The sequence below is a fragment of the Labrus bergylta genome, chromosome 22, assembly GCF_963930695.1.
Source record: "Labrus bergylta chromosome 22, fLabBer1.1, whole genome shotgun sequence".
NCBI lineage: Eukaryota > Metazoa > Chordata > Actinopteri > Labriformes > Labridae > Labrus > Labrus bergylta.
This window is the reverse complement of record NC_089216.1, coordinates 10715616-10729146: the sequence shown is the minus strand read 5'-3', so window position 1 is coordinate 10729146 and position 13531 is coordinate 10715616. Positions and strand designations below refer to the sequence as shown.

Genomic DNA, 13531 nt, shown 5'->3' with positions numbered 1-13531 from the left:
GTGTTGTTTTGGACAACATATTAATCACATTTTAATGACTGAGCGCAAACATGACAAAAACATTTTTGGAAGGTGGTTTGAGGTTGTCAAAACAAGGACACACACACGTATTGATCGCTGCAGTTTAGTGTTCGTTTTCATAAGTAAAGGGGGGGGGGGGGGAGACAGAGAACAGTGTAAATACATCTGTGTGGATGCCAGATAATTTGAGCATTTGCTCCTCTATGATGGAGGAGAACACAAGTGTAAAATGACAGAGGCATCAGGTGCAGGTGGCAAAACCGATTGTTGTCACACCTAATCCAGACACAGCCTTTAGATAATTGCCATTTGATTTGCTATTATTATTAATGTGCTAAAAATGGCTGTGAAATTATCATTTAGAATGGGCCTGTGATCGGAATACACATCGCGCATGCAGCCGCTCCTCCAAGGCACTCGACTAACTCAATTTATTGTTATTAATGTTTACAAATTGTTGATGGCTTGCAAACACATTAGGCTTGTGGGAAATTACATTTCACCCAGCTGTTCAAATATCAGTTTTTATTTAGCAGCCACATTTTCCAATTAAACTACAAAAATTGATTAGGCTGATTTAAAATAAGCATCCTTTTTTATTTCATTAACGACGCCCACAAAAGAAGGAGCCGTTGAAGGATGTGCTCGATCTAAACGAGAACAATAACAATGCTGCTGCAGCGTATGTCACCTCAGGCACGAGGGCCATCCTTCTGTGATAACTGAGCTCACTGTTGCTTTCCTAATCAATTCTTGCAAAGAGGATCATTACAGCACATAAACATGTTCATTATATCCTACACAATCATTGATTCAACACATGGATTAACAGAGAAACAACTGTGGGGGGAAAAAAAAAACATCCACCTCCTAGAAGATGTTCCTAGAATTAAGACATTTGCTGAATAAGACAAATGTTAACAAACTTAGTGCACATTACTTATGTTGGTCACACTTTCTTTAGCCTCTGTCCTGGGAATAACACCAACTCCATTTTGCATTTTGCTCCAAAGTTATTCTGATGATTGATGATGTTAGAACCATTAGAAGATTGTACTTAGGCTGCATTATACATCATGAGCAGTATGATGCTGAGATAGGCTTTGGTAGTCAGAGGGTTTGTTCTTTCATTCTGTTCCAACCTGTGTACATTATGCATGAGCTAAAAAGGCTGGTGAAATCTCCCAATAACAGTAAAAGTAAGCGCAGCGCTTTGATGAGTTGTTTCAAGTTCATATTAGTTCTGACTTTTGCTTAAGTCAGCACAAGGAACGGGCCAAATATTAATGTTGTTTGTACTTGTTTCACACAACCCAACATTTCATCTATCATACTTTCTCGTACCAATCTGGGCAGCGTTATTAGACATTATAAACTTCAAGACTGCAAGTAGTAATTTAGTGCACAAACTGGGGCACCTGTCTGAACAGGAGGCCTTTGGTTTCCCACTTACTGTTATTACCCTGCGAAGGCAATAATGTAAAACCGTGCACGGCATTGCAGAAACACAATACACTTTCATTGCAATTGAAGAACGATAAAGTGCAAATCAGTCACTTATCAAATTACATAACAGAAGCCTTTTTCATGTTCGAGATGCAGCCATAACGGTGATGCAATAAGAGGAAATGTGAAGTGATACTGCTGTGATTGGATTTGAATTAAAGTGAAACTTTGAGGCATGCATGATTGAAATAAATCATGGATAATCATTTGAGGAGAACTGATTTTAAGCTTGCGTGTGTATTCAATTATTTTGTATTCATTTACTTGATTAGATACTTTAATTATACCAAAACACAAGGCATTAACAATATTCTAACCTCAATGACTTCACACAAAGAGCAACACAAGCTGAGGACCAATACAGATGATCTGTTTGGATGTATTCAGTTGCTCTTTTTCTTGATTGTGAAATCAAATTCTTTATTAACTTAACCTCCAATTATCTTTTAACCATACGATTAGTATTATATTTATATATTAAAAAAGGAAAACAGCTACAATTATTTGAGTGATTGTCCCCATTTAGGGAGTGTAAAAACATAAAATATTAGATTGCTGTTTCTATTGTATGCTTTGTGTTTTGATACTTTCCTCTGAGGGACTCTTTTCTACTGACCTTAACCATGACACTTATGAGCGCACAGGGAACTGTGAGCAGGACTATGTTTTCTATGAACCTGGCGGACCAAAGGGCTCCGTTTTGAATGCCAACGGCACGCAGCACTTCCTTGAGCCGGAGCTCCTTCTCCAGCACCAGGCCTTTGATGGTCATGCAAACGGTGTACATGAAGCTCAGCACCAAGAACATGGGGAGGATGCCTCCGATATTCTGGATGAAGCTGGGTGTGAGAAGGGAAGCAATCAGAAATCTCACTTTGACAACGAGAGTGTAGTGGCCTATGAAGCGACACCACAAGAGTTTTTTTTTTTTGTAGGTTTAAAATCTGCTGTGTGAACGTAGGTACTCAGTGAGAGGCTTAAAGGAACAACGACAAAGTATTGGTTACACTGCATATAATCATTCTGACTTCTGTAATACATGTATTGTATAGTTGTCACAAATATATATCATTTAAATAAATAAAAAAATGGAGACACATTTTCCTCAACGTGTCCCGACTCATCTTCTCATAGTCGTTCTCATGTCATGAATGAGGGAAATGTGAACGGAGGTTAATTGGCCAAAGAAGAAACTGAATGTGACGTTAAAGAAGTAGGGGTAGTAGAAGAAGAAAAGGAAGAAGACGTTAAAAGACAGGCATGTTGAACAGCGGTGGAAACTAGAGATGAAACATGATAAAAAGGTCATACTGAATAAATACATCTATCCTGTGCTTTACATTATTAGGAGCATCCTATATCCCTCAGATATCCTGATGTATCATTATATGATTGTCTTCACATGTTGTAAATGTAACAGAATGACTGTATCATGATGTTATCCTGGGCCATGTATCGTATCATAACGTATATTTACACATCGTAACACATCATAACGCATCATGACACATCTTAAAACATCTTAAACAAGTTACCATGTGATTCCCACCCCTACAGCATATATCACATTTGACTTTCAGGGAGTGTCATCAGATATTTTTCTTCCCACTATTTGATGATATTTGGTACAAAACTTAAACTAACTGGGAATGTAAATAATGTCAAAAGCTAACAGGTAGGTCACTGAATATTATATATTGACTTTTACAGGTTTCTTTTTGCACTAAGTGAAAAAAAAAGAAGAGGATTTTGCAGACACTGAAGAAACCATGGGAAAATAATGTCATTCAGAGCCCCATACACAGGTTCAACACCAATGAAGCATTTATTTATTTTTGTACTCAGCTAACCTTCATAAACTTGGTGCATCGGCTCAATCAACCCATTTAGAGCTGCACTTCATGCCAGAGATGATGTATGATTTGATGCTGTTACAGCACAATGAGGTGATATTAAACCGGATTCATAATGCCACCAAAATGCCATGTCAATATCTTCTCTCTCCGCCAATAAAACAAAGTGCTTCCTCTGCTTTATTAGACAGTGAAGGAGGGATATCAAATAGATTTTGACAAAGTATGGATTTCACGTTTCACTTACGCTTGCATTCCATAAATACTGAGAATGTAATGCAAGCGAAGCACAGTGGAGCACGGACGTGAAGATGAGGCACAAAATGAAGGTGCAGTAATTGGCAGAATGGCGGCCTTTTTTTTGAAGCAATTGAACTAAAACTATTGATCATAATAATGACCATAAGTGCAGTCCAATTTGCATGAAGTGTATTCTGTTTGATTGTGGTCAAGATATTTTCAAAGGCCTTGTTAAAGCTCTGCAAAGTGAGTGCAAGTTCACTCACAAAACTACATTCAATAATTGCTAGGTAGCCATGTATAGATGACTTTTTAGAAGGTGATTAATTTCAGTTTTGTCTTTGTGGAAAAAGTCATGTTTTATACTTTGAATTGATGGGATAATGTTACTCTTTGTACCTTTGAAACAGGGTTCAGGCGGAACAGCAATTTAAGACTTTAAAAATACCATTTAGTGAAGGCATTTTTGTCAATAGAACAACTGATGATTAAAGTATGGTATGGTTGTGCAAACACAACAAAGAGATTCAGTTAGCCCCACTGAGACTTCAGAGGAAGTTCAGTGACATAGTAGAACTCGAACGGTAGCGAGACAGACTTGTTTTCGAGGACACTTCCCCCCCTGCCCTCGCGGGATGGATCCATTTCAAACGAGGCCTTGAAAGCAGCAAGAAGGGATTGGTTGACATGGAGTTTCTAAAAGTTGAAACCCAGCGCATATAAAACCAAAATCTCTGATAGGATTACATAAACAGAATTCCCTTTTTGAACCCCGAAGATTCAAGCATACTCATGAAATAGATACACTTCAACAAATGAAGCTAGCTCACACTTTGCTATCTTTTTCTTGGGAGGCGAGCAGCCCCAAGTCACAAATGTGTCAGTATGAATCCTAATTCTGTTATTATCCATGCCTGATTCTTGCCTAACATCTCTGTAACACTTGACAGACTGTGTGAGTTAACTCCTTCTGCGACTTCTAGCACTGGAGGGGGAGAGGGATCAGTCATGCACACCATGTCTGACACTGACAACCTTGCCACCAGATGCTCCTGAATTATACATTCGCTGATCGATCAAAGGTGCTTAAGTAATAGAACTCCGGGCGGGTTTGTGTTGCAGAGCTCCAGTTACGTTGGCAGCCTGACCTAAATTTAGGGATGCTGGAAAACTGATTTCTCAGTAAACTGAGAGATAGTAGAGCACAACCTCTCAGGAGGTTGGCGTGCTACGCTTAAAGAAGAAAAAAGCTACTTGACTCATTTCGAGCAAATACACAGATGAGATCAATGGCTGGTTGGAAATGAGCTATTTATTAAAAAGGAAAAGATTTAATTCAAAGTGGATATTTCATCGCTGGTGTAGTGTGAAATCCATTTACTAATATTGTAGCACAGATTGGTAAACAGCAAAGAGTTTAAAGCTTATTATACAGTTTTAAATTTCAAATCTGAACCACGCATGAATGAAAGGGTATGAATCAAACTTTACATCATAAATGGGCTCCGAGGGGCGTCTGTATGCTCTGTTGACGTTGCCACTTTATAGTGATTCACTGATATCACTAGTCTTGCTGAATTCTATGAAATCATTTCTGAATATTAATCACTGATATTCAAAAATGAAGGCTTGTGAAAGCAAAGAAACATTTGATAATAAATTTGCCATTTCAGGCCTAAAAGTAAAAGAAAAATATGTGAACATAAAATTGAAGAGAAGGTATACTTGCTACCATCTATTGTTCCTCAATCAATATTCAAAAGTGTTTCTTTCACTCCTGACGATATATTGCAGTTTGTTTTAATCGTGGGGTAAAGAGCTGTGATAGTCAGATACTTAGCAGGGATCATTTTACATCCATTTTATAACTGTAATGGGTTTGCAACCACGTCGTGAAATGAAGTCAACTTGTTGTTGCTGCTGCAGTGTCTTGGTTCTTCTGTATATTTTCAAAGTTAACTTTAACTCTTCCACACGTTTTGAACGGAGGTACACAAGTGTATCTTCATGCCGTTAAATTGTCTTGTTTATGGGCACTGCATATATAAGAGTCTTTGAACTTAATAGTATCTGACATATACAGAAAAACATTACAAAAGGATTGATGAGATTTTACAAACAAGTCAAAACCAATAATTGAATCCAGCTTGAAATAAAAACTAATTTCTTAGAAGTGCTAAATGAATGTGCTTTAACTTTGCATGCTGCGTTTTGGAGTACAGTCAACTAACCTCTTGTTGAAAGCTTATACTGTATTAAATTGAGTGATGATGACGTTCAGATGAATGCTTTTAATATAAGCAATTACAGAAATGGATGGGCTAATGTTTCATTTAGATACTTGTTAAAGTTCAAGGTTTTTCTGTGTTTTTTTAAGAACTATTTCTAATTACCTTGTACATTAAAAGTTTTTTTTTCTTTGGTGCAGTTAAATTAAATGTGACAAAAAGGTAATTAATTTTTAATACAAACAACTTCACAACTTAAACTGTGTAGTGTTGAAATGTATAAATAATCTGTCTGACATTTTAAAGTGATTGTGTTAACAACGTTTAAGCAATCAAGGCAACATGGTCTTGTGTTTGCGGTAATGTTCAGAATATACTGTCTATCGATTTGAACAGAATGTCTTTGATTTTCAGCAACACTATCACAGCCTTGAAAATGTCAATCCAGCAGTTAGGAGGCAAATGAGACATTATCTAAATGGAGACTTTATTCTGCAGAAGGAACTTTATCTGCTTGGACTTAATCAACACTGCAGCATCGGCCACTGGGAAACTATCGAATGCTTTTACATGCCAGCTCTTGAAAAAGTCGCTGTGAATCAAACAAACATTTGATACAAAGGATCGCTTCAATGCACGTCTCTTCTGATGCATTTGGCTTCAACATTAATTAGATTATGGATCGGGAACACTCAGGCTTTGCATTGTGACCATTTAGCATCCACTTATATTTCATAATATATATACATCAGTGATGTATCTGGATCTATACATTGTAAATTAAATAACTAAGCGGCCAACACTGTACCATCAGTTTTCTTATGTCAGTATTGTGAAAAAATATTTGTCGTACTCTAACCATCATTCGGGGTTCACAGATATAGCGGCTGAATATTGTAAGCTGTCGGTACTTGCTCTGTTGACGGATATTGGCATATCAGCAACAAATTTGGCATTCACCCACTTCTGTTGTTGATACCTGCTGAGTCATGTCAGTGTAATGATGAAAAGCTAGTATGTATCATGATGTAGCCTAATATAACGGTTTTATTTTGGCCTTTAGAATCAATTTCAGCATTCAATATAACTAACATCACAGTGTCTAGATTAAGACTTTGTACTACTTTTTAAAGAACACTTTCATTTGAAAGCGATTACAGTTTGTTTGTAAATATGTACAAATGATTTGTGCTCATCCAAAAAGTGTTAAGGCCTGAATGGTGAATGGAGTTGAGCATGCATAGTGTGTTTCTAGTCTTCTCACTACTCAAAGTGCCAAAACACTGAAGGTCACACCTACCCATTCACAACTACTCTCACAATGATGGCAGAGGCTGCTACGTACAGTGACCATCAGAAGTAATTACATTCACACGCGTTTATACGCCACTGACCAAGCAGCGGGAGCAACAGTATCGATATGTGGCTGCAGGAACTGGGGAACCCCTCGACCATCCGGTTGAGAGACAACCTACTGTGCCACTGAGCCACAGCCCACCGCCCCCCCCCTCAATAAATGACTCACAATGTTCAGTGTAACAACAATTAATTCATGAAAAACATTAGTATTGGGATCAGTTATCGGCAGCATTGTTTTTTTTTTTATTACATCAGAATCAGTATCGGCCCTGATTTACTCCTCTGGTGCAACCCTAACCCTGTATTAACTGATAGATGTTTTTTTTTTTTTTAGCAGTGGCTTCATGGAGATCATCTGCAATGTTGGATAAAAGATGTGATTTTTCTAATGGTGTTAATATTGTACGTCACTTTTGCATGACTAAGAGGCACTAGAAATGTGAAAAAAACTAAAAGCTGAATTATTCTTCAATGAGCTTCAGATGTCCTTAATATGCTGAACTATCTGTCCACTTTAAGTACTAAGCGAGCACATTAGGTTAATAAACCACTGAAGATGGACAAAAGCATATTTCACACATCCTTGATTTGAATATTCCTCACATCCAAAGCATCACCATGTTCTGTTACACTAAAAGCCGCTTTAGATCTAATGTCAAGCCTGTGTGAGAGTGAGAGCCCTTTTGATAGGGAGCGCAGCCTTTGTATTACAACAAGAGATGCCTCTGATCCAGAAGCATGCCGTGGTGCAGGCACCGCTGATAAAAGAACCAGTTTATGAGCTACCGGGACCTGCAAGGGTCAAGCTTTATCCCACACCGTCACCGCAGGTCTGCGCACAATGTGAAGGAAAACAGTGGGAGCTAAAACAGTTTGGTTATCTCAATTTGGAAATGCCAACAGGGTGAGCTTTGGCTGAAGCGGGGGCAGATTGTTAACGGGCGTGTTACAGCCAAACGAAGAGGAACAAAAAGAAAGCCAAAAAATAAATCATCTCAAAGGTATGGATGGATTACACTCCAATTTCCATGAGAATTCTTTTTTTTGATAAACCTTTTTTCATTTTCAAGTAAAACTACAACTGTACCCTCGTACTGTAGCACTTTAGTAAAAGCTTCTATTGAACAATGTAAACATGTTTTCTGTTTTACTCAAACTAACCCAGTGAAGAGCTTTTTACTATTCTGAAGAGGACATCTAGGAGATTTAAAGTGCGGGGTCTTTAATGGCATCTTGAAGTCACATTAGACCAACATGTCCATCTGACTGCACAATGTTCTTTCCTTCCTTAAGAAGGTAACAGCACAATGTGGAAAATTAAAATGATTCCCACAGAGGTCCGTCCCCATCAGGCCTCTCTCTGTGTCTCCTAGAGTGTCTTCCTTTGTGTGATTTCACTCTCAATTATTTATGGATGAAATAGCAGTTTTCATGTTTTAATAATTTATAGAAATGCCCAAATGGCGAGGCAGGCGAACGAGTAAATGGTGGAGGGACCGAGGATGCTGCTGCACTTTATGGCTTCCATTTATCTTCTGTAATTATTAATCTTTTATTTTTGGATGATGAAACAGAGGCAATGGGGCTGGCGATGGCAAATAAGCTACAACGTCACTGCGGTGAATTGAAAATGGAACCAATTGCCTTTTAAAGTGCTGTGCATTAGAGGGAAATAAAATAATCTGGTGCTAAGTTTAACATGTTGCTGTTAAGAAAAATAACATACAGTATAACGTACAAAAACGAATAAAAGGCTGCAGATCGGATGTCAGTCTTCTTTAGCGTGCAGTGTATCTACCTACGAATGTACAGTAAACAAGGTGGATGATTCTATGCTTTAGTTAGTGGAAAATGCCAAAATTCCTCTCAGATGAATCTCTCCTCTGGGCACAATATTCAGTTCAGCAGTGCATTTATCCAAGAAGGACTTCTCAAACTATTACCCTTTTGCACGCAAAACCAAGTTCACCCGTTAAGCTAGTAAAATAAAAATATAAAATGTGTGTCTTAAACCTGTTTTAATGCAGCAGCTAGAAAATAAAGTGCATATAAGCGAAGCTACGTTTAGTCATGAAGCCAGAATGTGAATATAAAAACAAAAGGAAACAGGCAGTTGATAAAGAACCAAGTAAGAAGTAAAAACAGATGAAGAATGCTTAGCTGATGTCCTCTAATTCCACGTCTTCATGATACATTTATTGCACACAGCAATAAAACACAGCACCATGTTTCCAATTATGTATTGTACCCAATGCATCTTCAGTATGAAGTTGTAATTGCCATGCTTCTTCTTCTTTAGCCTCTTTAAATATGTTGATCCAAACGCCTGCTGAAGGATGCCTTACTGTAAATTCTGCGCCATCTGAAGCACACAGTATTTCTAAATTGGATCCACTAATCTCTGGCACTGTGCTTTTTCCACAGGGTGCAAATACTTTTGCGCCTACTGGTGGTGTACATACTGGGCGTATTGTGTTGTTGGACTTAAATCTCCCTGGTAATTATCTTCTCTCTTGATGGCATCGCTGGGCTTTTCCCTTTAATAATGGAGATCATAATGTTGTGTGGATGGGAGTCATTTTCCCAGACTCCGAGGAAATCTTGGATGTGGAAGATTAAGAGTGGTAGCGCATCATTTCTGTCCCTTGGTGAATGAGCTACATTAGGTGCTATCAGTGGATACATACACAACACACATGGTGCCTGATGTCAATCTTTAGCACATGATTAAGCTATATGAGAGCTGGGGTCGGGTATGTTAAGAATAAAAAGCTTTGGAAACACAAGGATGGGGGGGGCGGGGGGGGGGACTCATGGTGGTTGCTTAAATAATTCAGTGTTCATCAACTATTCAGGAATTTCCTGTGGTTTCCCTAAAATCGATACTTTTTGCCCACTCTTTCCCTCTTGTTGTCTTCATTTATGTCTTTTCTTGTTGCTGACCCTGGACGGTTGGTTCAATTTATTCCAAAGAGCGTCCCACTTTTTACCCCTGAGACATCATTAGAGGAGTTCCACGTCTTAGTCCTATAATCAGGTGATTTGTGTTCCGCATAAGACACTTTCAGAAGAGACAGAGACATCACAGAAAGGCTAAGCAAGACAAATACGAGGGAACATACTGAAAGCATAGTGAAGCTTCCACAGAGAAATCTTAAGAGTCGGAGTGACTGATAAGACCATAACTTAACTGTGTGGCGTCAGTGTGTGGCAACTCCCCAGAGTGAGTATACTTTTATTGCTGTAATACCTCCTTTCTCTTCCACTAATCACAAGGCTGACAGATAAAGGCATTTGTACTTACCCGTCATCCACATAGCAAGGATACGGCATTTGCTGTGCGAAAACACCGAGGGGTTGGGTCTTTGACGTCTGCGCTCGTATAATGCCGTGGTCCATCATGTCCTGCAGGTAAGCGAAGCCTCCCCATATATAGCGCAGGTCATTAAAGGAGTTGTCTCGGGCCCCGGGAGACCAAGACCTTATTAAAAGCAGACACACAATGATTTGTCTTAGCGAAGGGCAAGTAAGCTATAACCAGAATGTTGAGAAATACTGTCACAACATCACGACTGTTCTCCGAGGTTTATATGTTTGACAGTAAACTGTAAAAAAAAAAAAAAAAAAAAAAAGAGATCTGATCTGTTTAACACCCAGGACAGTACAATTCAGCATCTTCTAGAATCTTAAAAAACTTTAAGGAACACGTTGACATTTTGGGAAAATATGCTCATCAACTCCCTTTGCTGTAAGTTTGAAGTCAAGTCTGACATCACTCTAATGCATTATGTTTCATACTAGATAAAGCCTAGCAGGTTAGTGGAGCTTAAAGCAATGTAAGCAACTTTATTTGGTTTAAATTTTGTTGAAATACATTTTTTTACCATTGCGTGTCATGAACAATATGAAATGAAAAAGCCCTTTAATAAATGTGTGTCTGATCTGTGTTTATACGAGCCCTCACCCCTTTAGTACTCGTGTGCCACAAAAACTTAAAACTCATCACAGTTCGCTTGCAGATCTAGTTCCAGCTGGGCGGCACACACCTGTTGCTACCTTTTCTATTTTTGGGATCTATTTATTCACTGTATTTTTCAGTGTTTCTGACCTCAGAGGCAGACACTGCCAATTTAACACGACCTACACACACCTTTAACATCTTACAAATGAAAATGTCTTATTTATTTGGTTTCTTTGTTAATTGAAACATTCGGACAAAGACCGCGGTTTCCTCCATTTTTCTGTCTTCATGCAAAGCTAACCATTTGGCTTTTTTTTTTTTTTCTAGCTTCAAAATGATCCCACACATAGGAGTGTGTTATCAATCTTGATGGAGGATGATGATTATGTACATCACTTATGAGGAGTAAAATTAAAAACATCAGCAAGAAAAAGAAGACCAGCCTGCACACTAAGTCAATATCACATCAGCTAACTAAGACTTTTTTTTTTTTGTTTGCTCTGGTATCAATCTTCTCTTTCTACACATGGCAACTAGCTATGTCACCTACATCTCTTTCAGTATGACGGTCTGCTCCACCTCGTCGACGTCCATGCGGATTTTGTATTTGACATAAGGAGGGGGCTGGCTGGAATCCGGTTGGAGGTTTTCAAAGACGATGCCAGCCCAGAAGGTGTCATTCTCCAGGAGCTCCAGGGCTTTGGTCACCAGAAGACCTTCATCTGAGGCTGCCTCAAACTTATTCAGGTCCAAACACTGTCGACAAACACAGAGGATATAACCATAATGTGTTACTGTTTTATTTAGATCTATAGTATCCACATAATGGGAATAAAACAAGGGAGGGCATGAACTCACTGGCAAATGGCAGATGAATATTTAGAGAGAAAAAAGTGACACCCAGCTATAAACCAACTATGTAGAGTCTGGTTCCAAATGATGTGGAGCTGTCAGGGGTTGGCGAAATATTTTGGGCTTAAGACAAGTAAATGAGATTCAGTATTGCTAGCACTCCCTGTTCTGTGGCTTTGTCCCCCTGTTTCATGAGACGATAATGAGCTAGCCATCCTGGGAGGCAGTCACACCTGACAGCTGTCCACACATCTCGGCGCCGCAGTGGTTTTCTCATTTCTCCCCACAGGATCGTCTGGTCTTTAGTCTATATCGGGCTACGGTTTGGAAACCGAGCTATCACAGTAACGACTTAAGTTCAGTGCAGTGAGGGTATCGCGGCAGGGGACTGGTAAGTTCATTCAAAAGTTGGGACAACTTCGGGAAATAAACAGGAGAGAAAAAAAAAAGCTTGTTTTGAGCGACTTGTTAACATCCGCATAAATAGCTGATCATTGTTGGTCGTAAAAAAAAATGTTTTTTGACTGTTCTGCCATCTGAGCTGGCCAGGACATGATGCTGAAGATATTTCTAATCTCAACGAACCTTTCCTAGTCAGTAAAGATTAAATAAACAAATTCTCCTAATAATAGTACGCTCTAATTATTATTTTCTTCTGAGTCAAAAAAGAAGATAATTAAATGTATAAAAAATAAGCCTGGTTTGTTATTTCATTGCATTTCTTTGCCTTTGAGGTAACGTGTCTGCTCACATATCTGCTCTAAGTTCATGGTGAAAGCATTCACTCTTCAGGCCTTGACATATAGAGACTCACTATTATCCTACAGACGCATACAACTATATAAAATGGCTCCATCATAAAGGTTGTCTATGACCGTCCCTTTCTTGGTATCCATCCCGAGCATAGCAATTTCCATTAGGGCTGAAAATAGATTACATTACGTTGGAATTTCATTGGCCGTGTAGGGCTAACCCCAAGGGTCCACCTGCCATCTTACCTGCCTGTGGATTGATGGTATGTGTACGTGTGTGTTTGGGTTTGTGTGTATGAAAGCATGGCAGGGGCAGTGGGTGGGCTTTGTACATGTGTTTGATCACACCGCACAGAGAAAGAGGGTTTTCGCTGCAAACTGTGCCACAGATCAATATATCAATGTCAACGGTGTGTTTCCTACTTAGAGACACCACTGTGTTTGATGCCTGCACACATCCACTGTTGTCAAGCCTGTAACAATGTTTTTGGGTTGTTTTTTTTTTGTATGATTATCGTGGAAGCAATGCAGTGACAGATCTCCCTGTGTGTTTGACAGTTTGCAAAGTCAAGGATATTAAAGTTTAATGAATAAAGAGCAGAGCTGTTTCTTGCTTGTTCTGTAAAAAAGGATAACGGCTGACAGAGTGAGCGAGGTACAAAAAAATATATAGATGACATGGGGAGAAGTCTTGATTTTGGTTTAAACATCAGTAAAGCACAGATACAGCAACAAAAAAGCGCTGTGCCTAACATTGGA

General features: G+C 38.9%; 1 protein-coding gene across 1 annotated transcript in view; it reads right to left on the bottom strand.

Moving 5' to 3' along the window:
* Positions 1-13531, bottom strand: part of LOC109993387 (phospholipid-transporting ATPase ABCA1) — a 149627-nt gene that overhangs the window by 103122 nt on the left and 32974 nt on the right. The window contains exons 13-15 of the mRNA XM_065950220.1: positions 11719-11924; positions 10512-10688; positions 2144-2366 (exon numbers count right to left, since the gene is read on the bottom strand). Of these exons, the coding sequence (XP_065806292.1) occupies positions 2144-2366; positions 10512-10688; positions 11719-11924 (606 nt within the window). The remainder of the gene's footprint in view (positions 1-2143; positions 2367-10511; positions 10689-11718; positions 11925-13531) is intronic.